This window comes from Thermobia domestica, chromosome 13 (assembly GCF_964235325.1).
Source record: "Thermobia domestica chromosome 13, izTheDome1.hap1.1, whole genome shotgun sequence".
NCBI lineage: Eukaryota > Metazoa > Arthropoda > Insecta > Zygentoma > Lepismatidae > Thermobia > Thermobia domestica.
This window is the reverse complement of record NC_137466.1, coordinates 36291250-36318978: the sequence shown is the minus strand read 5'-3', so window position 1 is coordinate 36318978 and position 27729 is coordinate 36291250. Positions and strand designations below refer to the sequence as shown.

Below are 27729 nucleotides of genomic sequence, written 5' to 3'. Positions count from 1 at the left end.
ATATTTTTGCAGTTTCAAATCTTACGTTTTTACATGAACTTTTTTTTTTCTGTTTTGAAGTCATATGATTATTTGTAATGCACTTTGACATCTGTATTTCAACTGTTTTATAGAACCGACTCAAACCATGAGTTAATTTAGTAATTTAGTTTCCTTGTATTTCAGAAAAGTGACAATGTTCTACATTCCCCAAACGGAATTTCGAGAAAAACTGAGAAATCTTCTCATAGTCGGCGACTACAGAAACACTCATTAGAAAGTGAGCCCCTTATTACCTCTACTCCACTTAGAACAAAGAGTAACAACGGAATGGTAAAGGAATGTGTTGTCAAGGTAAGATACTTGTGTAGGTTCACATCATTTTATTTTGGTTTTTTGTTTCCTATATGTAAGTACATCTGTCAAAATAAAATGATCGAATAATTAACTGAATTAGTGAACATATCTTGAAGTTCTATGTAAAATGATCATGAGTAAGAATAATACAGCATTTTAGTGCTCATTATGAACAAAAATTATCTCTGTTTCTGATAATTTTATCCTTATTGAGTAATGTGTCTATAAACCCATTGTGATTGTCAAATACTCTAATAACTTCTGCTCAATAACAGGGAAGTTCCTGAAAATGTGGATTGTTTCAGATTGTAGGTTTTTGAGAGTACCAGAGAGCTCCATTCTACTGACATTTTATTATTAGCATTGTTGATGAATTTTGAAAGTGTGAAAATAAGCCGTAAAGTTTTAACCAACAATCTTAAATGATCTTGTTTTGTCATACTTTAGACTCGCGGAATATCCATTCTTCGCATGGGGAGAATGTTTCATTTTAGACGTAAACGGCTGAATTAGGATTTAAACGGCATCGGAAGTGTCACTGTTCTCAGCGACACCGAAAACTATGGATTCAACACTAATACCGGTCATTTTCGATCATTTCTCTCTCGGTCGGTTATTTCGATCTCTCCTTTCCCCCTCCTCTAAGTTGCACCGTCAAAGGGAAATGATAAAATCCATCCCAGGCCTGAACCTCATCTATTTGCAAATTTGATTGAGATCAGTCTCGTGATTCAAGAGTTATTAAGTTTTATGTATTTTTATATCTCCCCCTCCCCTCCCCTACGTTGTACTGTCGAAGTGAAATGATAAACATTCCAGGCTTGAATCGAGATCGGTCGGGTGGTTCAAGAGGTGGCAAACATAGTGACTTTCGTGTATATATATATATATATATATATATATATATATATATATATATATATATATATATATATATATATATATATATACCGGGTTGGCAAAAACCATGGTTTTTATTGAAAAAAAATGTTTTTTTTTTTAAAAAAACCCGTTTTTTATTTTTAAATTTAATTTAATTTTTTTGGGGGGGTAAATAATTTGCTCTATGTATTTATATCATATATGGACAGAAATGAACTTGTTTCGCCTTGGGGGTCACATAAGCTTAAAGCGGAATCCAAAACGCTTTTCGCCTTATATCCAAGAGAAATTCTCCTCCATTCGAACTCGAAACCGGGACTAATTGGCCACAAATGCGATATGTCTGCCGACTCACTCACGAAGGACTCCTGATAAAAATACGTTGGTACTAATCTTTACATACTTGTTAATATAATCGTTAAGAGTCATTTCAGAAGGACAAAAAGATTGCACAAGTGAAACCATTATACAGAATTACGTATGGACAATTTCAAAGTACTACAGAGTACAGAAGAACTAATTTAGTCCAAGTTAGTTCACTACGACTTTTATTAGTCCAAGTTAAAGAAATATAACGACTTACTTTGCATATCAGTAAGAAAAGTGAATAAAGATATGAATTATTTGAGTCCACTTTGGCTCTGACCCATTTATATATAAATAGATACCAAAGATACTTATGATTTCAATAATTGCCTATCGTGGGCTTTGTATGACTCTCCTCCCAAAAAAAGTACATTTCAATGTATTTTATCAATAGTAAACATTATTAAAAACGAAACAATATTTAGAATTTTCCTTTGCTTGCATAACAATAATAACAAACTATAAAAAAAAAAATCACAAAAGAAACATTAATAAAGTTACATAAACAAGTTGCTTTTGTAATATAATCTCTGAGTAATAAATGAGGAATTTAGGTTTAAATATAGTACGAATATGGGGGTGAAACGTGATATCCCACAAATGTGTGTTCATCAAGATTTTACGAATGGTTACACTTTTACGAACATTTTTCGTTTTGTTTTCTTGTTTGTTTAAACCAGTTGCTTTTTTTGGGAAAAAAAAAAAAGCTGGTTTAAACCAGCCAACCCTATATATATATATATATATATATATATATATATATATAAACGGCGCCGACTTCTCAAAGATGTACGTGGGTCCATATCAATGGCGTGGCGTGACGTGTTAGGCTATATATTTTCAGGGAAGTCTCGATATTTGATTGATTTATTTTTAGTTAAAATCTATGAACGCTGTCATGAAGGGCTGTGCTGTGATAAAATATACCGGTACTATAAGGATAAGTTGGGCTGCCCTAGCTCAGTCTGTAACACGGCTAACTTAAACGCAAGAGAAACGGGTTCAAACCCAGGCCCAAACTAAAAATCTTGTTACAACGTTAAACAAAACAAGATTATTTACGTGAGTGTTGGAGCCCCGGAGTACCCACATAGTCGGCGCGCATGTGTATATATATATATATATATATATATATATATATATAGTGTGTGGTTTAGTGCTTAATTATTTTTAAAAAAATACACATAATTTGATCGTTCATGTATTTACAAGAATATGAAAATTGAACTGAAGCCGAGTTAACATCTATTTTGATCACATTCTGTCGATATCGGTTTTATATTTCTGCTTCGGTGGAGCCCTATGTACTGTAAAGGGTAAACTGACAAAAGTACTGATCATTCATAGCAGTTGTAAAAAATATTCTGTTTCTTCAACCAGCTCGCACAGTAACCAGATAGATTACCTTAGTTTTCGTGTCAGTAGCCACAATCCAGCTTTAGGTAGAGTTGTTCATCTAATTTTCTTACGCTTCCTTAATTGAAAGAAGCATATGCAAAAGATATAACTTGTTTTATTTTTATTATTATTATTTAGTCATTTATATCATAAATAACAAATTTGAGAACAGACATTTTAAAAAGCTGGATAGAAAAAGAAACACGGCAAATTTTCAGTACATGTATTCTTATCTCAGGTAAAAAATATCTTCAAGGAAGAATTGACTTATTTAATGGAGATGGAGGAAAAGAAATAGAATACCCTGGTTGGCTGATTAAACAAAGTTCAAAATGTCATCTTTATTATAGAGTGAAAAAGTAACAAATTGTTAGATAATTATGAAAAATATACAATATGCGTTTAACATTGAATCGCGTCGAAATTATTATAGAGTGAAAAATTCTTTAACGTTAAAACGCTAAACATTGTGGTATATCAGGTAACGTATTTCAGTGCTAAAGCCTACACATAGGCAGAGCCAAAAGAAATATTGACGTAAGGGTAGTTGGTGGGTGGGTTGGAGTTTGAGTCCCTTTTCAGCACCGAGCCTATATGAGACGTGAACCTACAGTTTGAGAGTCCAAACCACTCTAATGCATTGAAACTACAAAGTTATTTCATCGATGATTACAATATATAGAGTGAACCTGAAAGATATGCACAAACTCCGGAATTCGACAACATACAAGAGGACTTCTTTGTCTTCATTTGATGTCATTAATCATCTCCCGAAATTTGTGCATATCTTTCTGTTCCGTTCCAGTTGTCAGGATTAGACTGTCGATTCCAAGTTGGCACCCCTATCACGAATCACCTCCCGGAATTTATGCACATCTTTCAGGTTCACCCTGTTTAAATCAGTTAAATTTTGAGTATACCATTTACATGGAAAATTCGGTTATCTTGTTATTATACGAGTTGAAGAAATAGAAAGACTAATCTCACTGTCAATGTATGATGGTGCGGCCACTCATATGTTATTGTAACTCATCGCTGTTCAGAAAGGAAAACTGGGTTCATTTAACGGCGGGGATGCTTGCCTTGGGGTACAAACCTGTTTGAGTTTTAAATGGATATGTTACAGTGTAGTTAATCGATTTACTCCAATTGGTCGTTACACAACCATGTGTAACGTTCATTGACTACCACTTATTTACACTATATGCCATTCAGAAATAATAATTGAGATATTTACATAGTAAGGAAAATGATTTTTTTCAAGTATGGTTCCTTAATTCTTCATTTATGTTTTCTGTCATCCAAGCTAATACGAAAATCTCATAGCATACTATAATAATAAGAAAGAGTCATCTAAACTGAACTGTAGATGGCATTAGTCATTTTATTTCTGTAGACATAATTAGGAGAGATTGCAGTGTTTTTATTAATTTACTTATTTTTGAACGTTTTCTTCGTATACACGACAATAAGGTCATGTATAAAAATACATATCCCACTAATTATGTGTAAAATTTGAATATAGCGGACAATATCAATTATATTAATAATTCAAGGTTGTCGGCTACATGGTAGACTCCGACGGGCGTCACATTGTCTGGGACATATTAGTGAGTATGTTATCGCTCTATCAGTAAGGTCTGACAAGGTCACGAATATTCGTTTCCTGCAACATGATATTATGTATTGATTTTTTCTACACAGAAATGCGGGCAACTAAAATAGTAGCAAACCAATACAGACGTGTTAAATAATAAACATACGTGCTGTAAACATTTCCAGAAATTTCGCATATTCTTAAAAACAATTTCCATCGCGTATTTTCTATTTCACAAAATTTAAGCTTACGTTTTTAAATTCAATAAATATTGTTAAAAAATTTATTTGTTATTCCTGAAGAAGTTTATCTTTCTCATGTTTGAATCCTTGAAATGAATGAAGTACATATATATAAATTACTAAGATAGGAATTCTTACAGTTCCTGTGCATGTGTAATCATAGTATTTTGTTACATAAACATACGTAGGTGATTTTTAAATACATCCTGAGTATTACATCCGTAACATGATATAACTATTCAAAAATATACAAATTTCAGAATTCCAGATGTTATAAATAGTTGTGTGGAAAATATATCTCTGTAACTGTTTTTTGCTAAACTTAATACCTGAGAAATCACACCAAATATTTAAAAAGTGATGTAATTTATATTTGATCTAGTTCAGAATCATAAAGCCATGTTTCACAGTAGGTCATAATACGTCGTAAGAATTAACAGTATTACAATGTAGGATTTTTGTATTGGTGTTTTTAAAATGGTAAGGAAATGGTGATGCAAAGATTAGTAAACATTTCAGAGAAAAATCTCTGGCCAGATTTTAAAACCCTGTAACATGTCATAGATTGAATTTAAAAAAAAAAATAAAAAAAAAAAAGTAGTATCATGTTTTTCCAGTTAACCTTTTGAAATCATGGATTTTAAAGAAAATTTTAGACTTTCATGTAAGAAGTTTTTTTTTTTTTTTTCTACATTAGATTCATGATTCGGAAAAAAATTATCTTTGGAACAAATGAGGCTCTCGAATGATATCGCATGTGCCTCCGGATGGAAAATTCGGGAATTTTCAAGAAAATGGAAATCTGAGGAAAGGAGCCCGAATGCAGGACCTCAAAATATAACACATACTCTTGTCTCGAGATGCTGTTTTTAGTTATTGAAATAGATAACAAGGATGAAAATAAAAATATTTTCGAACAAAAAATGTAGTTCGAAATTTATGAAGAATAAATAAGTAAATAAAAAGTATCGTTTAGAGGGCTCCTGCTCGTATCTTAATTACCTTAGACTTATGGATCGTACATCGTCACCTTTAGAATGAATAGACTTTCGAATGATGCCCACATTTATGCGTCACGATCCATAAGTTCAAGGTAATTCCCGGAGAAAGGTGTTCTATAGCAATTTGGGCAGCACTCCTAGCAGAACGCGTGCTTGAGGTATGTGGATCAAATGTATCTTAAAATATTACATATCTTAAACTGTATTGTTTCCAAGTTTTATTGACGTAGTTAGTAGGTATAAAGATCTCAAATTATGTGGTAGATATCGCAAATTTTTGCATAAAAATTCGTGTAATCAATTAAGTGCAAATTCTCATTGCTTCTCATTAATTAACGTAAAAGACATTTGTTGCAGTAATTTTACAACAGTGTTGCCAGGGGCCGCGTTTCTGTCAAAAAACATCCATTTATGGACTTGCATTAAATAGCCTTTTTATATGACAACACTGCATCAATCATGTCACATTTTCGCACCAATGGGTAAATGTCGATGCAATACTGCACATATACACAGGAATTCACCCGCAGGAAATCAGTTTTCTGCAACTGAATATTGATTTTCTTCATTTTGCACTTTTTATTTATTTATTTATTTATTTATTTTACACTTACGGTAATCTCTTTCGTTACTACACAAAAACATTACAAGTTCCAACATTAGTCATGATCTAGAAAATATCTACATAGAACATGATCTCTCTCTCTCTCTCATGGTTCACACATCATTGCCAGAATCATTCAAACTTTCGAATGATACCTCATACGCATTCACGATCCATAAATTCGAAGAAAAAAAAATTGGGGTCCGAAGGTCAGGACTAGTGCTGTTGAATTTTTGTGACATTTGCGGTTTTCGGTTTTTGAGAAAACCGATTTTCTGAAAACCGAAAACCGCAAATGCGGTTTTCAAAACCGAAACCGCAGATGCGGTTTTCAAAACTGAAACCGCAAAAGCGGTTTTCAAAACCGAAACCGCAAAAGCGGTTTTCAAAACTGAAACCGAAAAAGCTCTTTTCGAAAGCGAAAGCCGCCCGAAACCGTGTTTGCGGTTTCATAAGGGATTGTCCTTTTCAAAGTAGAAACAATGTTTGCTGTTTTTAATTACACCTTTTAACGATTGTGAAAGCATCTATCGATCGAGACAAATGTATTGATTTATATGTGTGTTTTAACTTTTTTATTTGCTCCAAGACTATTATGGTAATATGTGCAGCACAGTGCGAAAGGGATAATTCGATGGCTGTACAAGTCACAGCTAAATTAGGGTGACAAATACTGACGTTCGATCCTTAGCTTTTTTTTTTTTTTAGTTATTTCTTTGACGACTATTCAATGTACTTTTCGGCTGCAGGGAAGCAAACTGGACCCCATCTGATTTTTATATATTTTGTAAAGTAGACCACAAGGAACACGTATCTGAAGGAATTTTGACATTCCGAATTTCGGAACTCGAGATATTCGAACATCAGTGAAAACGGAAGCAAACTAGACCCCAACTGATTTTTATATATTTTGTAAACTAAACCACGAGAAACACGAATCTGAAGGAATTTTGACATTCCGAATTTCGGAACTCGAGATATTCGAACATAAAGTAACCAGGAAGCAAAAAGGACACTATTTGATTTTTATATATTTTGTAAACTGGACCAAAATTAGCAATTATCTGAACGAATTTTGACATTCCGATTTCCCGATCTCGAGGTACTAGAACTTATACAGTAGTTTTATGTAATATGTATAAAAGTAACGAAGAAAGTTCTGTCGCTTTTTGACCTATCACTTAGAGCATAGATATGTCACCAAAGACGTACCTGGAAGATCAAAAATAGTACCCATCAGTATCAATGACCTTCTGCCAACGTTCGGGATGGGCATGGATTCCTTCGCGGTAGAACTTGGTTTGCCGTGAAGCGAAGAAGGTATCAAGTGCATTTAGCACCTCTACTACGGAGTTGAACTGGAGTCCTCTAAAGTGAGTGTCCAAGGAAAGGAACAGGTGATAACCGGACGGTATAATGTCCGGACAGTATGGCGGATGCAATAGTGTTTCCCATTCAAGGTGTAGGATGGTGTTCCGGCTCATTCTAGCTATGTGGGGCATAGCGTTGTCCCGTAATGGGGGAACCCCTTAGCGATTGAGAAGTGTTGGCTCCAGGGTATTGAGTTTTTCTTGAACACGGCTCAACTGCTGACAGTAGACAGTTGCATTGATGTTCTTCTCTGACCGCCCGGTAGCAGTTCCCGATGCACGATGTCGTGAGCAGTCCACCAAACACACAGGAGGACTTTCTGGCCCGGAAACAAATCATCTGGGACACATAGACCCAACTTGTAGTGCTTCCCAAATTGATGGAGGTGCTGGCGAATGGTTTCTCGACTAACATTGAATGTTAGCCCCAGTTCCTCACATGTCTGTTCGGCTCAATTGCTACCTGAAGATCCTCATTTTGTACATGTGTTGGTCTTCCGGCACGTGTGGTGCGTCTTTCGTGAGTGTTTCGTCACCGTTCTTAAACTTGCTAAACCACTCTTGCACTGTCTGCGTAATCACGACACCCTCACCAAAGGCCTGATATCTTCCGCCCCGCTACAGTGGCGTTTGATCCAAGTTGGAACTCGTACAGCATACACGCCCCTATGACGCTCTGTGGAGGTTCCATATTCACTCCGTCCTTACATACGTTTACGTTGTAACTGAACTTCCACAACCAGGTAGAATGTCGGATATACCCACACCAACAACTGATCTTCGCCTTATCTCCATTCGCATTAAACTCACGGTATGAGGGTCAATTTTACACAATTCCACAAAAAGCGACAGAACTTTCTTGGTTACCTTTATATATCTCTCAGGACATAATATGTTTCGTATAGAGAATATTGTGTTTTTTTCATATAGCGTCTATATTAAACTTTAAGTTTTAATATCTCGAGTTCCGGAGGTCGGAATGTCAAAACGCCTTCAGATTCGTGTTCCTCGTGATATAGTTTACAAAATATATAAAAATCAGGGGAGGTCCAATTTGCTTCCCTGCATCCTACTTTTCAAACGAAACAGTTTTCCAGATTGTACATTTTGCTTCAAACTGAGTTCTGCCCTGGCTAAGAAACGTAAATTCGCTTCTATAAGAGTCTTTAAAGTTACACTTGAAATTGTCGTTCGGCATTCTTGTAGCTTGTGAAGGTATGAATAATTCAAGTATGTTTGTTAAAACATCTACAAACGAATATTCATTCGTATAGAACCTCCAATACATTACATAGAAAACACATGAAATATACAAAGAAAACCATTGTGCATTAGAGCAGATCTCTTATTAGCAAATGATTCTGCACACGCGCACTGCTCAGATAGCCCAGAGCTTGAGCCTGAGCGCGAGTCCAAATTTAACTCAATCGCGATTGAGATTGTCAAAGGTGTAGCGGTTTACGGGGAATATATCATACCAACACTTTATCAACTAAGTTTTCTTAGATTTTTCTCCAATCCCAAAAAGCGGGTGGTTTTTCGTGATTAAGATATGTTTAAGCGGGGGACGAATATATAACCTGAAAATCGGGTGGTACCCGCTAAAATAGGGTAATAAGCCAACACTCAGAGATATAATAAGGTATATCCCTATTTAAGATCACTACACATGCAACTCATGAAATTCAATTTGAAATATCATCCACTTAGACTGACATCTTTTATATTATTATTACTCTCTCCCCATATTTTTAAAAATAGTACTGCCACTCTTTCTTTTGTTAACAAAAAGGCACCACCTCCCTTTCTTAATATAAAGAAAGAGAAAAGAAAGAAAGAAAATCTCTATCGCAATACACAATTTTATTTTTGATTTGTTGCCACTCCGATAAATGTGAATGTTGTGGTTTTGCATGTGTCGACTGGCTTCTTATCGCAAGTCCCAGACACCTGCAATAGTTTATACTAGACGGAAACACCGATCATATTTTATTCTGTATCTTTTTACTTCCCAATAACGATAGCCGTGCCTCTTTGAGAAATTGCAGCTTATTTTTTTTTTATTCTGCCAATTGTAAAAGTATAGAATTTCCCTACACTTTAGGACATTTTAAGAAAAAATACCTTCTTTTCCTTCTGCAAATTTTGATCATTTTCCCCTAAGCCGCCGAGGGAAATTTCCCTCCATCTGGCAACTGAGAGCCGGTGTGGGGAAAGATTCTTTGCTGTTTTCTCATCGTTACTTGATATTAGTGCTGTAGAATTTTTGTGACATTTGCGGTTTTCAAAACCGAAACCGCAAATGCGGTTTTCAAAACCGAAACCGCAAAAGCGGTTTTCAAAACCGACATTTCGGTTTTATGAAATTTCATTTTTTTCAAAAACCGGTTTTCGGTTTTTTCAAAAACCGATTTCGACAGCACTAGTCAGGACCTAGGTGGAGAAAGAAAAACTTATGCTTGACGCTATATTTCACTTTGTTCCATTGGCGCACGTTAGTAGGTATGAAAATCCATAAGATTTTCGAAGCAAAAATGTGAATTTTTGAGAGAGCGCGGAATGATACACACACATACAGAGAGAGGGTATGTTGACATGTGTCAGCCCTAGGGATGTAAAATACCTGGGTATTTATTTCATCGGGTAAATACCCGGGTATTTACCCAAAATGGGTATTTTAGTGGGTATTTTATGTTTCAATTACCAATAAATGAATTTTATCGTTGTCAATGAAAAATATAATGGTCATTCGTATCACCTGCAACAGAAGCACTAAATAACCACTAAATTAATCATTTTTTCTAGCAATTAAAGAATGAATTTGATATTTATTAAGTAACACAGTACGGATTTCCTAGCTACTTCCCATTATTTTTATTTCTACTTACACTACATTTCCTTCTGTTATCCTTGGCAGAAAATAATTGTCCATCTACCCCGTAAATCCTTACCTTAGTGTGCCCCTGAGGCGTCCAATCAGTTGCACAGTATAGAATTCGATAGTGGAACAAACCAACACGAAAATATAAACATGACGATGACCAAAGAAAGTGAAGTCAGTTGTCACCAAACTAACCATACACTATTATTAAGTATTCTGTCTGTCAGCAGCTCCTGGTATTAATGACACGAAATTTAAGTTCTTCCTTAGGTTCGCGTTTGATGAAATTGCTTTCTCCATTTTTCTCAATTTCTTGATTTCTGAAGGTAATGACAATTCCTCACTCACAGCGAGCGTCTGAAGCCTAGTGTTATTGACAAGCAAATTTTGGAGGCAGCGTAAATGGCTTCCTCGTCTTGTTTTTCCAAGCAACTTTAACGCAATTGTAATCCTTTTTCCTTTGATATTTGTGTAAATAGTGCTTGCAAGTGATGTCCATGTTTGTATTAACATCAGTTACGCTTCCCAGTAATGTCTTTACCGATGGACATCCGAGGATGTCAGAACAAAGCAAATGGAGATGAGCAAGATAACCCAAAGATAATATATTACAATACTTCTGTTTTACTACTATAAAAGCTGCTCTCATGTTATACGCTTTGTCTCCTATGATTACTAAAATTTTTTCAGGGTTTTATTGTTTACAGAACATTCATGATCTCTTCAGACAAGCAATGTGCATCTTTTGACAACGCGAAATCAACAAAAACAGGTTCAGACTTTGAAATGACGAAATAAATGATAGATTCATTTCTCAAGTTCCTCCAACCGTTACACTATAAATGTAGATTTGGAGAAAACTTCCCCTTGCATTTCACTCTGTTGAGCATCCAAGTAACTTGTAACCAGGCGATACCTTGATGGGGAGAATACGAAGGACGAATTTTCTTTAAAAAATTCAATCCACAAAGAGTGACCAAGAAGTGACAGGGAACACCCACTAATGTGATCGCGAAGGCTTTCGTTCAACACTTCCTGTAAGACTTCGTTACCCTTCTATACGTCGGTATTTGTTTTAAGAAACGTCAATATTAAGATTCTATCAAAAATCCTAAATAGTAACGTTGATCCTAAGAAGCCATAAAAAGTTAAGGAAAGCCTGTACATTTGATGAAAATTGATGTAATGTTTTTTACTTCAGCATATTTTCATATAATACCTGTAAGTGCGACTACATCAAATATATCGAACTCATTTTCTCCTTTCATGACAAAACTACTCTAAAATGTCCTTTTAAGTTCGAAAATAGTAGACATAGAGCACACTTTTTTTCATGATTAACTTGAAGTACATAATATTCGACTCGGAAAGATTTTGATAATTTTGGTTGTCTTTATTCAACTAGTTATAGCCCCTAATATGTAATGCTTTAGATACATGATCCAGCTTTCGTTTATCTTTTATTTGTGTGTCGGGTGTCTGAGTTGTTTTCTGTGAAACATTTCTGAGAGTTTTAAAATTTCAAAATTTCACGTTTCAGGAAAAACTGTTGGATTGAAGGACTCTCAAAACATCTGTTCTCAAATGAAAATACACAATAACTTGATAGGGTTCTTGAAAATTGATGGCGTTTTGTAGATGGGGCTGTCTCCCAAACATTCAACACAGGGGGTTTATGTACGATTTCTATGTTTGGACAACCTAAGGCTTGAAGTCATACTACGATTTTTTTTTTTTTTTTTTTTTTTTTAAAGTCTTGGTGTAAAACTAACCCAAGTTTAAAAGCCGTTCATACCTTGGTGAAGAAAGGGCATAGACGGATAAGTAAACCTATAGTAAAATAGCCCCAGATCAATCTTGAGACGACAAGTGGGTGGTAATGTAGGTACCCCGAAGAGATATTAATCCCTCAAGTTTCAACTCTGATTCTGATTCTCCATCTGATTTGTTCGTGAGCGATGACGTAAAATGTGGTGTGAATTATTTCTTAAGATTGGCTTGATCAACGTTGATCAAACTTTGATGTACGTATAGGTATACACGAGAGCTTCGTCTAGAAAATGTAACAACCACCCCCACCATTTCCCCCTTTCAAAACATTCGACTCAATATTTTGATCTCTTTACCTATGAAGTTCTTCGAGAAAAATTATTTTAAAAAATAGGATTTAGATATCGCTTTAACCTAGAATAACATATAATGTCCAAAATTGTACCGCCGGTGCGCCATGGTTAAAATTGCCTGCAAACCCGCACCGCACCTGAACGGGGACAATTGGTTATTATTTTTGTATATTTATAGTGAATGAATGAGACATCACGCTCGAGAGACCCCAAAATACATAAAAACGTCACCGGTACGGTTAGCAATTCTTAAAACATCATAATAATTGAACTTTCGTAAAATACCCATTTTTTGGGTAGGTAAATTCAAAAGGGGTAAATACCCATTTTTTATTTACCTACCCACTGGGTATTTACCCGACTCACATCTCTAGTCAGCCCACAACCGTACAGGGTTCTAAGAAGGCTTACATAAGCCGGACTTAGACTGTAATTAAATAAATGTAAAATATCAGTCAAATGACTTCAAATAATATATGTTCCAAAGATTTTAAAAGGGGTAAGTGTAAGAAATGTTTACATTTAAAAAATACTGTTTGTATCCTTATTTTTTTCTAATGGTTTATTTCTTCTGGTAGATGGCAAATGCGGAAGGCCCAGAATGTGAGGAAACTAAGGAAAATTGGGAAGGCGTTGTGTCGGATGGAAATCCGTCGCTGTTCAGCCCAGTGTATGAGCAGCAACCATTCGAAGGGAGTCCACCACCTGATGACCTTGGGCTGAGCACGGAAGTTGCTAGCGAAGTAGCAGCTGTCACCTCCCCTGATCTCACCTGTCTACTCGAAGAGGAAGACAAATGCGAAAGCAGTAAGTTCTTTTTCTTGCTTTAAAAAGTTCAATGTTTTGCAATAAAAGAAAATTGTGGAAAATAAAGAATTAGAAATTCTGTAGCATTATTATCGAAAGTAAGAGCATAAATTATTTTCGAGTTCCTTTTCCGCTTTTACATTATAATGTGATAGATAAATTAAAAAAGAAACTATTGATTAATCACTGGTGGTTAATCAATAGTTTGAGTATTGATTAATATGCTGAGATGCAAGGTTTCGAGGCATTTCTCACCTCGAAGAAAATTTGTTGCTACTTAAAAAAACGTGATGTATGAAATTCTCTGCAAAGCTCAATTTATGATTTTGGCCTAAAATTCAGTTAAGTCTTGAACTGCAGACCGTCAATTGAGTGTTTATTTGTGATTTTACACGGAAGTACATACCAAGGACTTCCCATTCATTTCCCATCAATTAGGAAGAGAAGGAACTCCTACAGTCGAACTACGAACTACAAGCTATTGTACTATTATCCCATCACATTTAATTTGCAGAATGGACAAGCAGAGAATTTCATACATCATGTCTTTTGTATAGCGACAAATTTTCTTTAGATACGCTGAGAAGGGGGGAAAAAGCCTCGAAACCGTTCGCAGATTTTGTATATTTTAGATGCTTTAACGTATGAAAATTTTTATTTACTGTTAAAGCTATTGATTCTTGCATAATTTTTAGTGTTTTTACACCCATGTGCAGAACTGAAGAATAAGGCGAAATTTCAAAAACTAAAAAGAAAAAGTTTGAAATCATTCAGTTTATCCAATGATGAGTCCTAAACTGTGCCATACATTATTCCAGATGCTACCACTTGGCGGCGCTATAGATACCCACTGACGTTGGATATGTGACGAGTTCTGTTTAACACACCAGCATTTGTGTTCGAAAAGTCACAAACAGCACACATGTCCGTATTCTTGGCCTTATTGCCAGTACGTGTGTAGGAGAATTGCACAAAGAAACCATATTGATGATACTATGCATGGATAAATTATCGAATGACTGGAGAGGGCTCAGACTATTGTCATTGTCCTTGTAACGATTCAAACAGATCGAAAACTTGTCTTAAGAGGCTATCCAAGAAATGTTACTGCCCAGGAGTACCATTTATTACGCCTAACAGCTAGTGCGATAGACAACAGCACCGCCTCAGATCGCGATAGTGTTCTTCCAGCTGCCACCTTTACCACCATGTAGAGACTAAACTGAGAGACACACACGTATGCTTGACGACCAGCAAGTGTTCCACTCACTCTGCTTCAATGATGAGCACGTATAAATTGGTGTAGAGAACATCACACATAAATCCAGGAGCAATGGATTCGTGTTCTGTTCACAGACGAATCCCGGTTTATCTCACCAGTGATTCTCGGTGTGTATGCATCTGGAGAGAGCCTGGAACATGGTCCCTTCCAGCTAACGTTACTGAACTTGACCAAAACATGGGTGAAGGAATCATGGTCTGGGTCGGGATCATCCTTGGGTCTCGAGTGCCTCAGTAGGTCTTCCGATGGGGTACCGTCATAGATTACGGCATCAGGTTGACATCCTGGACCAGTATGTTCATCTATTTTGGGATGCAGTGAGCCCTGAATTCATTCTAATGAATGATAATACACGTCCCAATCGAGACTTCGAACGCCAAACGTTTATAATTAACCTAGTCAATCACCAGACCTGAACGTACGTGGGACATGAATTGCGCGCCATCACATGGCTCCAAGATCTATTCTCGAGCTCAGGAGTCACTAACCCAAAAATGGCAACCCATGCCCCAGCCACTTAGTGATAACCTCATCCTCAGCATTGTCATTACATATCTTATTGCAGAGAGCTAACAAACTTACTGATGTTCCTGTAAATAATCTTGTTTTCGTGTAATACCATATGCATTTCCTGGTCTTCATAACCCTGTACGTTTCCTTTCCTATTGACCATTATTTACCTTTCTTCATACTGTTTTCATTCTGTTACCATCAAGAATTCCAGCAATTTGTTGCAGGGTCTCAGTTTCTTCCGTTTGATACATCCTGCAGATTAAATTATTCTTTACTTTTGCACATAAGTGTATAACACAATTAAGTAGAGAGTCTGAATCGCATTGTCGATAACACTTTCGTGCATTGTTTAAAATTTGTGCACCAGCAAAGCATTTCAGCGGTAACACTGATTTTAACAGTGTTGACTTATGAATATTTGATCCAAGATGGAGGTTATACTTGAGAAGACAAAAGATAGGCGGGAAGGGACTGATTTGTGGCAGTTCATTGAGCGTGCGGGAGAGATTAATCATAGTGTCATGCTCTTAATGCCTCCCACATTTGAGTGTCTCGGATAGAACTCAAGCAGTAGTTCAAATCCCTCTTTAAGCACTAGGTACTGGTTGATTTAGCCTTACCTCTTTCAATTCAATTCTGTAAATACTGTATTTATTTCGTGTTTCCAATATAAATTTTATTGCAAGTACAGCTAACGTCATACACCACACCATACGGTATAGTGTAGAAAAATAACTTTTAAACTATGTGTATGTTTTTCTTCCTGATTTAAAACTTTTTTGCATTCCCCCTCCCTCCTGAAACGTGTTTAAACTAATCTGGCTATACATCATCACGTTCTGGCATTGCATTCAATATTTTTGGTCCAGTACTTCCTTTTCCTGACTGTCTCGAGCCTTTCTTGAAACCCAAGTGAATTTATGTAGTGTTTTATATTCACAGCTGTCATGTAAGTACGTTTAGTTTGATCTTGTAAAGTGCATCTGTTAGAGATATGTATTAATATGGGAACACTGGAACAAGTAGCCCAGCCCAGCAGAAGAAAAACAAAGTGGTCTGAATGATGGAATACCGGCCTGAAGAGTGAAGACGTCTGGCTAGTCCAATGAAAGACTGAGTAGCATAGTAGCTAGGGCAACGGCACGGTAAGCCGCAGACTATCATTTGATCCCTGGTTCAGTTGCATATTTTCGTTCTGAATTTCATACAAAATAGGAAGTGGGCAAAACGTTCCACTACACCTAGTATTCTTATTTACTAATTATTAATTGTTGATCACTAGTCTGGTAATTTATGAACAACGAATGGACTGTTCACTTTCGTGTCCCTTCATATTCTGAAGATTCTTCTCAATTTATTGATAGAAGTTTGGATTCTCCCTAATCTACGAGGTGTTCTAGCATATTCATCAGTAAACAGGACTACCTTCTGCCTCACCCATTTTGGGAATTGTTCCAGTGATAATGCATATGCAGTCTTGATTTTTCTCCATACCCTTGTGTATTGATTCACAAGGTGGAAAATTTCACTTTAAAGTCTTTTTTTCGTGTGGTTACGGCACATGTTCTTTCTTGATCTGATGTGTGATCCAACTAGTGATTTGGCAACAGCAGCAAAAGTTTCCGAGTGAAAGGTTGCCTGCTTCGTAGCGCGTCTTGAGCACTTTTCTTCCGCTTAGTAAGTTATCGCTACCAAACCGAAGCTTTGAATTCATGCACGATGTTACTCAAGGTTTTTCTGGTATGTTGCCGCTTATGGACACACAGAAGCGTTTTCACACTGAAAACGTTCGTATCTGCCACCAACCGAACTCTTGACATCCTTATTGTTCTTGTAGTCTCTCTCAATGGACCAAATTTCTCCTATAATCGTATGATGATACTCGTCTGTTACCAGACTCAAGTTTATTTTTGCAGAGAAGAAAAGGTGTAGTGGGATTTTTTACCCACGCTCTATATGGTAAGTAATTCAGTTATATGTGTTTGTGTTAATTTTTGTTACTCAGTATGTGTATTTCCATATATTGAGAACATAACGTAGTTTCAGAATGTAAGTCCTTTAATTATGTGTTTATTTTCTGTATACATGAATTACTTAATTTCATGTGTGAACAAATTACCCCATATATTATTCTACATCAGATCACATTTAATAAAATTTACGGGAAAATTTATCTTAAGAATGATTTAATTTGATGCTCATGATTTCTCTAAAATAAATAATTATAAAAAGTGATGATCGTTCCTCGTGCTCGCAGTTTATAGCCCTGTACGATTTTAGGTCATCAGAGATAAAGTGAAGCCATTCTAGAGTATGTGGCTATTGTGAAACTCGTACAATGATAAATAATAATTTCCATTCAGTTTTGTTACCCGTTGAGAACTGTTGAGCTAATTTTGTACGTAGGGGAGAAAGAATCGGGAATAAGTGTGAACATTCATGCATTTGAAATTCCTGAGTTTTTTTTTTTAAGATTGATGTTCCACGATCATGCACTAAGGCTAAAGGAGAGGGTGGCGATGATAATGAAGATGATAGAATGCAGAAAGTGGAAGGAAACAGGACAACCGCGGGAACCCCATCTACACCTGTTTGTCCACCACAAATCAAACGTGGCACGAACCAGGATCCCCACACACCGGAGATGAGCGCTGTAGATCTTACCATCGTAGCCGCAATAAACGATCTCAATAGCAATACTTGTAGATAATAGAAAACTGCTTTTGAGTTTCAAAGGATATTTTTTAAGAAATAAAAAAGTTTACGCGAAAATAAAAGTGTAAATTATGAAGTAGAAATTTGCCAACAGTTTTTATCCTTGCTGTGCTTATCTTCTCTAAGACATGTACCTGATAATAAATGAACAGTTGTGTTACTTCTGCGTTTGTGCGTGATTGACGCATTTACTACATTCTATGTTCATTTAAAAACTGGCGTTCGTGCAAGATAAAGTGCAAATGTAAACAAGATAAAGTTTATCATCCCGTTTTAGTACCGAGGCTATCTGCAGTTTAAGGTGGAACTCGAACCAACGTAATGCTTTTGAATTTCAATGCTTCCCCACCGGAAATTGAACCCGAGACCCCGTTCTTCAAATGTGCACGCGCTAGCCACTAAATTAACGTTGAGAGTATCTTTTAAAAAAGATTATTAGCTGAAAACTCGAACAGTAATCGTCTTTGCTTTTTCGTAAATTATTGTAGGTATTAAAAAAAAAAAAAATCAACATAGAGTTATCTTGATAATCACAGTTAAATTCTCAACGTATAAATATGTTTATAGCATGGATAATAGCATTTTTTTTTTTTTTTTTTTTTAATATTAGCCCTGAACGTCTAAATGTGGAATTGCATTGAAACCTATTTTTATTTATTTGTTTATTTTTAAATAAAGTTAACTGTCAACTTTGTATTTTACATTCTTGAAGTTTCGTATGTAACTGCAACAAAAATCTTCTAATGTCGCTGATGTGTTGTTTTCTAGTGGAGGGATCTCAGCGTGAAGACGCATCACTCCTCAGTGTACCTTGTGGTTACACGGATGTGTCTGAGGCGAGCGCGCTTTCGTGCCACTCTGCGGCACCTACTGTTGGGCAGCCGATGACTGGAGGCGCCTCTTACTACGACCAACAGCCAGAAGAGGCCGATGCTGCTGGAGAGGAGGATTGGGAGCCTTTTGATCCTTATTATTTCATCAAAACCCTTCCTCCTCTTACGCCGGATATGAGGGCCAGATGTCCTGCCCTACCTCTTAAAACAAGGAGCAGTCCAGAATTTTCCTTAGTACTCGATTTGGTAAGTTGCAATCAAGACAACATAATATGTTGATTAAAAATAAGCACTAACCTTGTATCCAGAAAGATGATTTCCTCTTTTTTTTGGGATCTTCCTAAGTAACTTCGCTCTTGCTGATATTTCTTTTCTTAATTATTTATACCTATAGGGGAAATTTTAGAAACCTTCATGTGGATAAATAACTAACAAAAGAAATACCAGCAAGAGAGGAGTTGCTTAGGAGACCTCCAAAGGAAGTCGAAATTATATAAGAAGAAAGGTAGATGCTTATTTTTAAGCCATAAATTTGTATACTACAGCATGCATTAACAAGTAATTATAATTTGTTCATGCGTTATTACATATGATGTTCAGTTTCGCAGAGAAGATCCCAGTTGGCTACATGAAGCAAGTTTGTACTAAAGTTATGTAAATATACTTATTACTATTTTGAGTCCTGAAAATTCAAGCTGAAACATTGAGAAAAGTACAGTTGGGTGAAAGGACTACGATCATTTTATAAAACATTATGGAAAATAATAAATTTAGAGTCATTTGTATTAAAACGAACAATGAAATGGGTCATTGCTCCGAACGTCGTAATTTCAGTGTAAACGTAAGGAACACATTTTTTGGTTAATAATACTAACCTTGACAACAGTGTTCTGGAGTAATTTGGACCGCAATTCGCAACTTGGCACTTGTCTTCCTCTCCAGAATGGTGAGGATTGCTGAGTGATTTTTATATCTTTTATCAATGTGTTGTTAAACAGATTCATCTTCATTGTCAACTGCGATAATTTCTTGATTATTATGTTTGGCATGTTCCCCTTTTAAATAGATTAAATGCTGTGACGTCGTCTTTAAATTGTGAAACTACTCACAAATAAAATTGTAGTACTTATTTACTTCTGCAAAATTACACACTTGAAAATGACAGTTGCGTCTTATGCTTTCGTACGTTTACATTGTTAAGTTATGTACCCAATAAACAACTGGTTGTATCTTCTTTGTAACTGAGAACTGTATAGTTTTAATTACTATTAGAAAGCTGCTAATAAATAATCTTATCCTTCTATCCGTATTTTACTCTGAATTTTTTGTGTGTTAGGGTGGTCGGTCCATATATATATATATATATATATATCTATATATATATCTATCTATCTATATATATATATATATATATATATATATATATATATATATATATATATATTATATTATATTATATTATATAGTAACCATTTATATCGGGTCGAGAGTGCTATGTGTGGTATAATCTGTATGTTTTCCTCATTCTCATGTACAGTTGCTGATCATTGTTATTATAGAATGTCATCAAACAGTGGTGCGGGAGACTAACGTTCAATGGAAGATCCGCAGTGGGGCAGCCACCCTGTCCCTCAGAAGGGTAGTCTAAGCTCAGTTGATTTTGCGATATATATATATATATATATATAATACAGACTTATTATTATCATACACAGAGCTCGAAAATTTCTGGACGCCAGGTCGTCATGGCAACTGAAAGTACGAGTATGATGCCTAGATAATTTAAGCCAAAACATACAGGATTATGTATCAAATTGGATTTGTATTATTGTAACACTTAACTTCGTGGCAATGGAACGGATATTCCCGAGAAGAAATTACGATCGATGGAGAAAAGCAGTTCTTGAACTAGATACCAAGACAGAAGGGGAAACTAGAAAATATATGCGTATAAGATTGTGTGACAAAATCAAGAAACACTGGAAAATAACGTGGAAAAAATAGATAACTAATAAAAATGAGTTGAAATAACTTCATTCAGCAGTGGATTGACGATGTTCAGCAGTGGCATGAATATATATATATATATATATATATATAGTGCTTGAAAAAAAAATTCTTCTGACACAGGCGTCAGTTCTCAATAGTAGGCGCCAAAATAATACACATCCAATATAGTACATATGCCTAAATACTTTAAACTATGTAGGCGGTATTGGTATTTCTATTTTCCAAGGCCCGAGCTTTTTGACGTTCACCTTCCTGGTGATCCACCCTCTTCTAAATTAACCTTCTGGATCCGCTAGAGCCAGGGTTTGATTCCCTGCAGCACCCTTTGTGGTTCCGATCCCACGTTAAGCTATAGATCCACGTCTCAAATATCCTCGCTGCTGAAAGGGACGCTAAAGCCCAACCATTACCAAAAGTCTGTGTGTATTTTATTCATTATGGCTCGCAAAGCAATTTGCAGTTTTCTGTTTGCAGTTATTAATTTTGAGAGGAGGGAGAAATTGACTGCTTGTTGGTGTGCAGGTCATGTGAAATTTCATTCAGTTTTTAGTGTGTTAAAACTAAAAAGTATATTCTAGCACTAAAAAAGGAAAAAGATGTTCTTAAGTTTACAACCTTGAAAGTTTAAGCAAATAAAAGAGGACCGTGCTTCTATTCGTGATAGGTTGGAAATTTGACAGGTAAGTTGTGTCGAGGGTATAGTTGGTTGTTGCATTCTTTGGGTGTTATTTTATAGTAACGACTTAACGAGGGAAGGAGACTGACCCTTTGAGCTTCTTAAACTGTACATGAGCTGTAAATAATCCTAGTTCCAAACAGTGGAAGGTACTTAAATGCTATCATAGCGACTAGGAGAAATGGAAGGAATACAGTTAAAACGACATATTGATTTTAAAAAATAATAAATTTTAAAATAGTTGGAAAGAAGTGATTTTGTGGTAGTTTTGACATAAATTTTGTGTTCGTAGCACTAATTCTACGCTTCCTTTGTGTAATTTCAGGACGAGACTTTAGTGCATTGTAGCTTGCAGGAATTAGAGGATGCTTCTTTTAGCTTCCCAGTGTTTTTTCAAGAGTGTAGCTATCGTGTTTTTGTGAGGACACGCCCATTCTTTCGGGAATTTTTGGAAAGGGTCTCAGGGATGTTCGAGGTGATCTTATTTACTGCCTCAAAGAGAGTGTATGCCGACAAACTCTTGAACCTTCTAGATCCCACTCGCCGCTGGATCAAGTAAGTAAATAAATATTCCATAATAATAATGCTTAGCTCAGTGGTTGAAGAAGTAGAAAACTTAACTAAGAGTTGTTCGATATTGATGAAACAATTCATTGTTCGATGGAAAGATTTCCTTCGGTTAACTCATTTACATATCAGCAGTTCATTATACAAAGAAATAAACTTACAGAAAAAGATGAAAATTTTCCGTTCACGTTTTGCTTGCGTATGTAAAGTGAGATAAAGTAATCCATTAGCATTAAGATTATATTAGTTTTGAAATTGATTTCGTGACTTAAAGAATAAGGATTAAGATAATTATAGCCGCGGATTCAGGGTATGATCAAGGGAGGGGCTAAATCATAGTTTGCCGCTTTATCCAGTGTAAAAAAAGTAGGATTTAAGCCCATTTTACCCAGTTTATACCTGAGCGTCAAGGGGAGGCCGCTATAGCCCTCCTCTTAGATCCGCTATAGTATATATATATATATATATATATATATATATATATATATAATATAGTAATCTTAGCGATAAGTTTAGGATAATATACAGTGAGAAGCATTCCAAATATTTTGGTTACAACCGAGTTTATTACTTAAATTCATGGTAAAGTACTAATCCATCGTTTAAAAAATAACATGCAAATACGATGTTTTATTTATTATTTTAATCTATATTCGGATTTTCGAGAGTTCAACTTGACCCACTTTCTACCAGAGCAGTAGGTTAGTGTACTGTAAAGTTTCTGCTGGAACTTGTATGCGTGCTTGCTGGTCTAGTACAGACGCATCAAAGATTTTGTTCTATATATATCCTCATTGTTGACCGAGAACGTAAATACAGATCAGAGATCAAAAATTGGGTGATTTCTTGTGCTTTGTCAGACTTCTATGCTGCATAATTCCATTTACAATAACAAGGTTGTTAGAGATAGTAGCAGATACGTATGAATGAAAGGCAAAATACGACCTGCCTAAGTGAACGTACAGCTGAAATACAAAAACGTGTCAATTTAATGGAATCACCTGGAATTGGAAACGTTAAAAGTCTAGGGTTGCAACGGTCAGGCGATGATGGCAGGGCTGGGCTATTGGTAGTGATACGTTATAGTATACTATGTACTACATGAGGAGCAGTAGAACGGCAGTATGCAATGAACTGAGCAGACGTTGATTATGTAAAATGAACAATAACATTTTCAATAGAGGGCAAAAATTAAGCGCTTGGTTATGTAGTTCGAAGGTGACGAAAGTGTCAAATATGTTGAAGCCGCGAGGGACTGTATCCAAAGTGATAACAGCCTACAAAATACGCGGCAAAAAAGCGTGGAGAAAAGGAACAGTGGTCAGAAGAAATCTGTTAGTGACATGTACCGTCAATCATCGAAACCGATTATCACTCAGAGTAGTCGTGCGACTGCGGGGCAAATGACGAGGGACTCAAGCAGTACCTCCTACATCCTTCGTCGACAATCACAGTCCGCCGCGAGTTACATAACATTGACATACGGGATACTTACTTGAGCATTGTAAATTTAAAAATTCAGACACACTTATCTAACATTTTTTTTTAACAAATGAGACACTGACCAAAGCTTAAAACCCACTTTATTTTAAATTATAATTTGTAACTGTTTCTGAAGAAGGATATGCTAGATATCCGAAACAGTTACAAATTATAATTTAAAATAAAGTGGGTTTTAAGCTTTGGTCAGTGTCTCTTTTGTTAAAACAATCAATCGAAAGCCATGAATAGTCTTATTATGTAACATGTGTGTCTAACTTAGCTGAGCCTGAATAGCGTTACCCAGTCGACTTAGTAGTGTGTCTACGAAGTCACTCAGGCGTTCCCCAGATGTTTCAGTCCAGGCACGTTCAGTACTTACCCATAAATCGGTTGTATTTCAAGGGTAATTATGCATAGCATTCAGTGAAGTACAGTTTAAATGTAACGACAGGCCAGTAAGGGAGTATCTGAAACTGTCGAAAGTTCAGTCACCAATGTGACCCGTCCGTTATAGGGGATGACGTTGTTCTGCTGCTTGAAACCATTCTGATCAGAGAGAGCTCCCTCGTGGCTAAGCGGTTAGCGTACACGCCTTTGGCGTGGGAGACCCGGGTTCGATTCCCGGCGGGAGCTCATGTGGTTCGGATTCCACGTTAATCAGTAGGTCCACGTCTCATATAGCCTCGCTGCTGAAAGGGACGCTAAACTAAAATCAACTCAACTCATTCTGATCAGAGAATGCAGAAGCATGAAGGTATGCAGAAAGCCCTTCATATTTGTGTATGTCGCACATATCAAGGTTAATAGTCTTACTGAGGATTCCTCTTCCCTCCAAAGGTACACATCATTACAGAGGTACATCATCTTGTTGATACAAAGGATTCGTGACTTAGTGTAATCGTTTACATATACGCACATGACGAGTGCTCAAAATATCTTAAAAGCGGTTCGCCAAACCAAACAACGCGGCGCTAGTTGTAAACTGTCCACTTTCGATGTTCTTCCCAGAGGTGAGGTGAGGACCGATGATTCGGTGTTGGCATTCATGTTGTTCTACGGCTACCAAATCCCAAGTAGTACAGTGTACTCTTATTGATTGGTTTAGGAGCTCTGCATTCAATTTCTGCATGATTTGTCATAGAGTATCTTCGTTGCGGTGTTACCATCCTGGGTCTTGCGTCTTCCGGGATGCCACATTCAATTTTGCTGCTAGAGAATATCCCAGACCAGTGGCGGTCATTTACAAATTGTTAAACGAAATGTTATCTAACATCTTTAGGTGTCCGAACATCATGCAGGGAATGAATACAGTGGCCGAATATTAATTTTCTAGCAAGTCTGTGAATGAGGAAATACTTAAGGTTGGTTTAAAGGGACAAGTTTTGCCGATAGATGGCACTACAGTCTTCATATCTCTCGCATGTATTTTTTGTCTTTCACGAAAATTCACTATTTCTCGTACAAATTTCAACCTACAGACTTCAAATTTTTAGAAAAGGAACTTTATAATCTATCAAAGGCAATAATCCGTGTCGATTTTTTATTTAGAATTTTCTTCATTGTTGAAATGACTTGATTGTTGAAATGGATATCCAAATCTTTAATAACAATGAAGCTGTTTCAACAATGAAGAAAATTCTAAATAAAAACTCGGCACGGATTATTCCCTTTGATATGTTATGAAGTTCCTTCTCTAAAAATTTGAAGTCTCTAGATTGAAATTTATAAAAGAAATTGTAAATTTTCGTAAAAGGTAAAAAATACATGGGAGAGATATGAATACTGTAGTGACATCTATCGGTGAAACTTGTCCCTTTACACAAACCTTAAAAATTACTATTACACCTTTCGCTGAACGCTTCATGTTATAGGGAAAAACTGAAACCTTCAGTGTGTGCCATATTGAAATTAATGTATGTCATAATAGTGAGAATTTAGTGAATTGAAGGGGTTATTTGGATAAGGGCGTATCGACTTATTTCCGGTGAAATGAGATAAATGTATTTTCTGCAAGTTTGAACATGTCAGTATGTGTCTAGGTGCTGTTAAGGTAATATCTCTGCTCCGTAGCGAACGCCTGTCTCCAAAAATATTGTGTGAATACGATGGTTAATTGGACAAGGGCGTTTGTTTTTCTGCTCTCCTGAAAAATTTAAGAATTGCTAGTTACGCCCTTATCCATATTTACCCCTCAATTAAGATAAAACTAATTCATCGTTAGAGCACAAGGGTAAAATGTGACGTATGAAGAGAGAATTTTATATATGTATGATAATAGAAGACGAATAAAAAAAGAATGAAAGATATGAACTAATAAAATAGAAGATATAAAATAAAATCATACAGCAAAAAAGTAATGTAGAGGGGTGGGCACGTTCATTTGCACAATGCTTGGATCATTGTGAAATTAAAAATAAATGAGTAGTAAGATGTGGTAGACTGTTAAGACTTGCGAAGCGATTCGCGGTGTAAATGTTTTCCATTAGTGTAAGAAGAATTTTTAGAATACTTCTTACGTGCAAAGTGTGGTTAAATGGGATGTTTGTTCTGAACAGGTTGACAAAAAATTTGAGCATTGCAAAAGTATAAGTAATCGTTGATTCCGGTCGAAGAAGGGGTCAGGAATTTTTCGGAACAAAGAAGGCTGGACAGTGGGTGTATTTAAGGATGTAAATGAGATTGGAAGATTCGCAAGTATGGAAATTGTGAAATGTGTGTGTCATCTTTGCTTGGATGTAAGAGAAACCGAATATAAGATAAGTTTTAATATCTGGGTTTCTGGCAGTTCTTCGATGGAAGTGCTCACCTTGTATGTTAGCAAGATTGGTTGTAAATAGCACGTAAGGAATCTGACAATAAGGAACAAGCTTTAACTTTAGTTTTCGCTGTTTCAGATATCGCCTATTTCGGGAACATTGTGTGTGCGTCAATGGAAACTACATTAAAGACTTAACTATACTTGGTCGAGATTTATCTAAGACAATTATAGTGGACAACTCACCCCAGGCATTTGGTTATCAGGTAGGCAAGAGTTAATAAATTCAGTTACAGAAAAGTATTTAAGGTAATAGATGGCAGCACGTTTCCTCTACCTTCATTATATACGTAATTTGTAAGGAGTGGCAGTCCAAAATAATTTAGTGAAGTTCAACAGGTGAATATTCAGTCTTCATCCAAAGACAAATTGAAAATGTATTCATAGGATTTAAGTATTTTCTTTTATTCATTGTTGAGAGCATTTAATTTTACTATTCAGAAACATTCTTAATAATGAAACTCAACAACGGAAGAAACAAGGTAATAAAAACTTCACGGATTATTTTCTGATCACTGGTTTAATTATTGAATTGTGAATTTTGTTCCTCCCTACCAAAATACGAAAGATAGGGGAAACATATGTATTGGTAATGTGTTCCTTTAAACTCACCTGAAAACATTTTTCGTTTGTTAACGTTCGTGAAACTATTAATCAATTCATTAGTTATTAGGATTTCATAGGATAATAATTAGTTTATTTCCAGTCTTATAACTTCATATAAGATACTGGATTTTCAGATACATTTGTAAGCTTTAGATTATACCTAGACAGTTTGCTCTTGTACTCTGTCAGTTGTAATCACTACAGTTAAGCGGATGCCTCAGTAACAGCAGGTCAAAAATCAGAACCCCGAACAGCCTTGCTATGGGCCGTATATTTCACGAATTCAAGTAGAGAACTCGAGTGAAACGAGGGGGGAAAATATACCCGACATTCTATATGTATAGTAAGTAAGTGGACATTACACCAGTGGTTTAACAGATTTACAAGAGTTTGATCAGTGGTTTAATAATAAATGCCTCCAGACAATGAGGTTATAGACAATGAGGCTATTGAGGACGATAATATTCAAACATGTGAAGCTTTAATGGGAGTGCAGAAATCTTTACTCCTTGAAAACAGGTATGAAGTTGGATAATCAGCCTCATAGAAGTTCACTGCGGCTGAGAACGTGACATGATCAATTGCTTGTGTATATATTTCGTCACGATAGGGAACCGCTTTTG

At 36.0% G+C, this 27729-nt stretch overlaps 1 protein-coding gene across 5 annotated transcripts in view; it reads left to right on the top strand.

Moving 5' to 3' along the window:
- The window catches only part of LOC145668101 (uncharacterized), a 104571-nt gene that overhangs the window by 66928 nt on the left and 9914 nt on the right, over nucleotides 1-27729 (top strand). For all 5 annotated transcript variants that reach the window (XM_081735624.1, XM_081735623.1, XM_081735626.1 and 2 more), the window contains exons 3-7: nucleotides 166-333; nucleotides 13379-13607; nucleotides 18886-19196; nucleotides 21962-22191; nucleotides 26580-26706. In XM_081735624.1, the coding sequence (XP_081591750.1) occupies nucleotides 166-333; nucleotides 13379-13607; nucleotides 18886-19196; nucleotides 21962-22191; nucleotides 26580-26706 (1065 nt within the window). The remainder of the gene's footprint in view (nucleotides 1-165; nucleotides 334-13378; nucleotides 13608-18885; nucleotides 19197-21961; nucleotides 22192-26579; nucleotides 26707-27729) is intronic.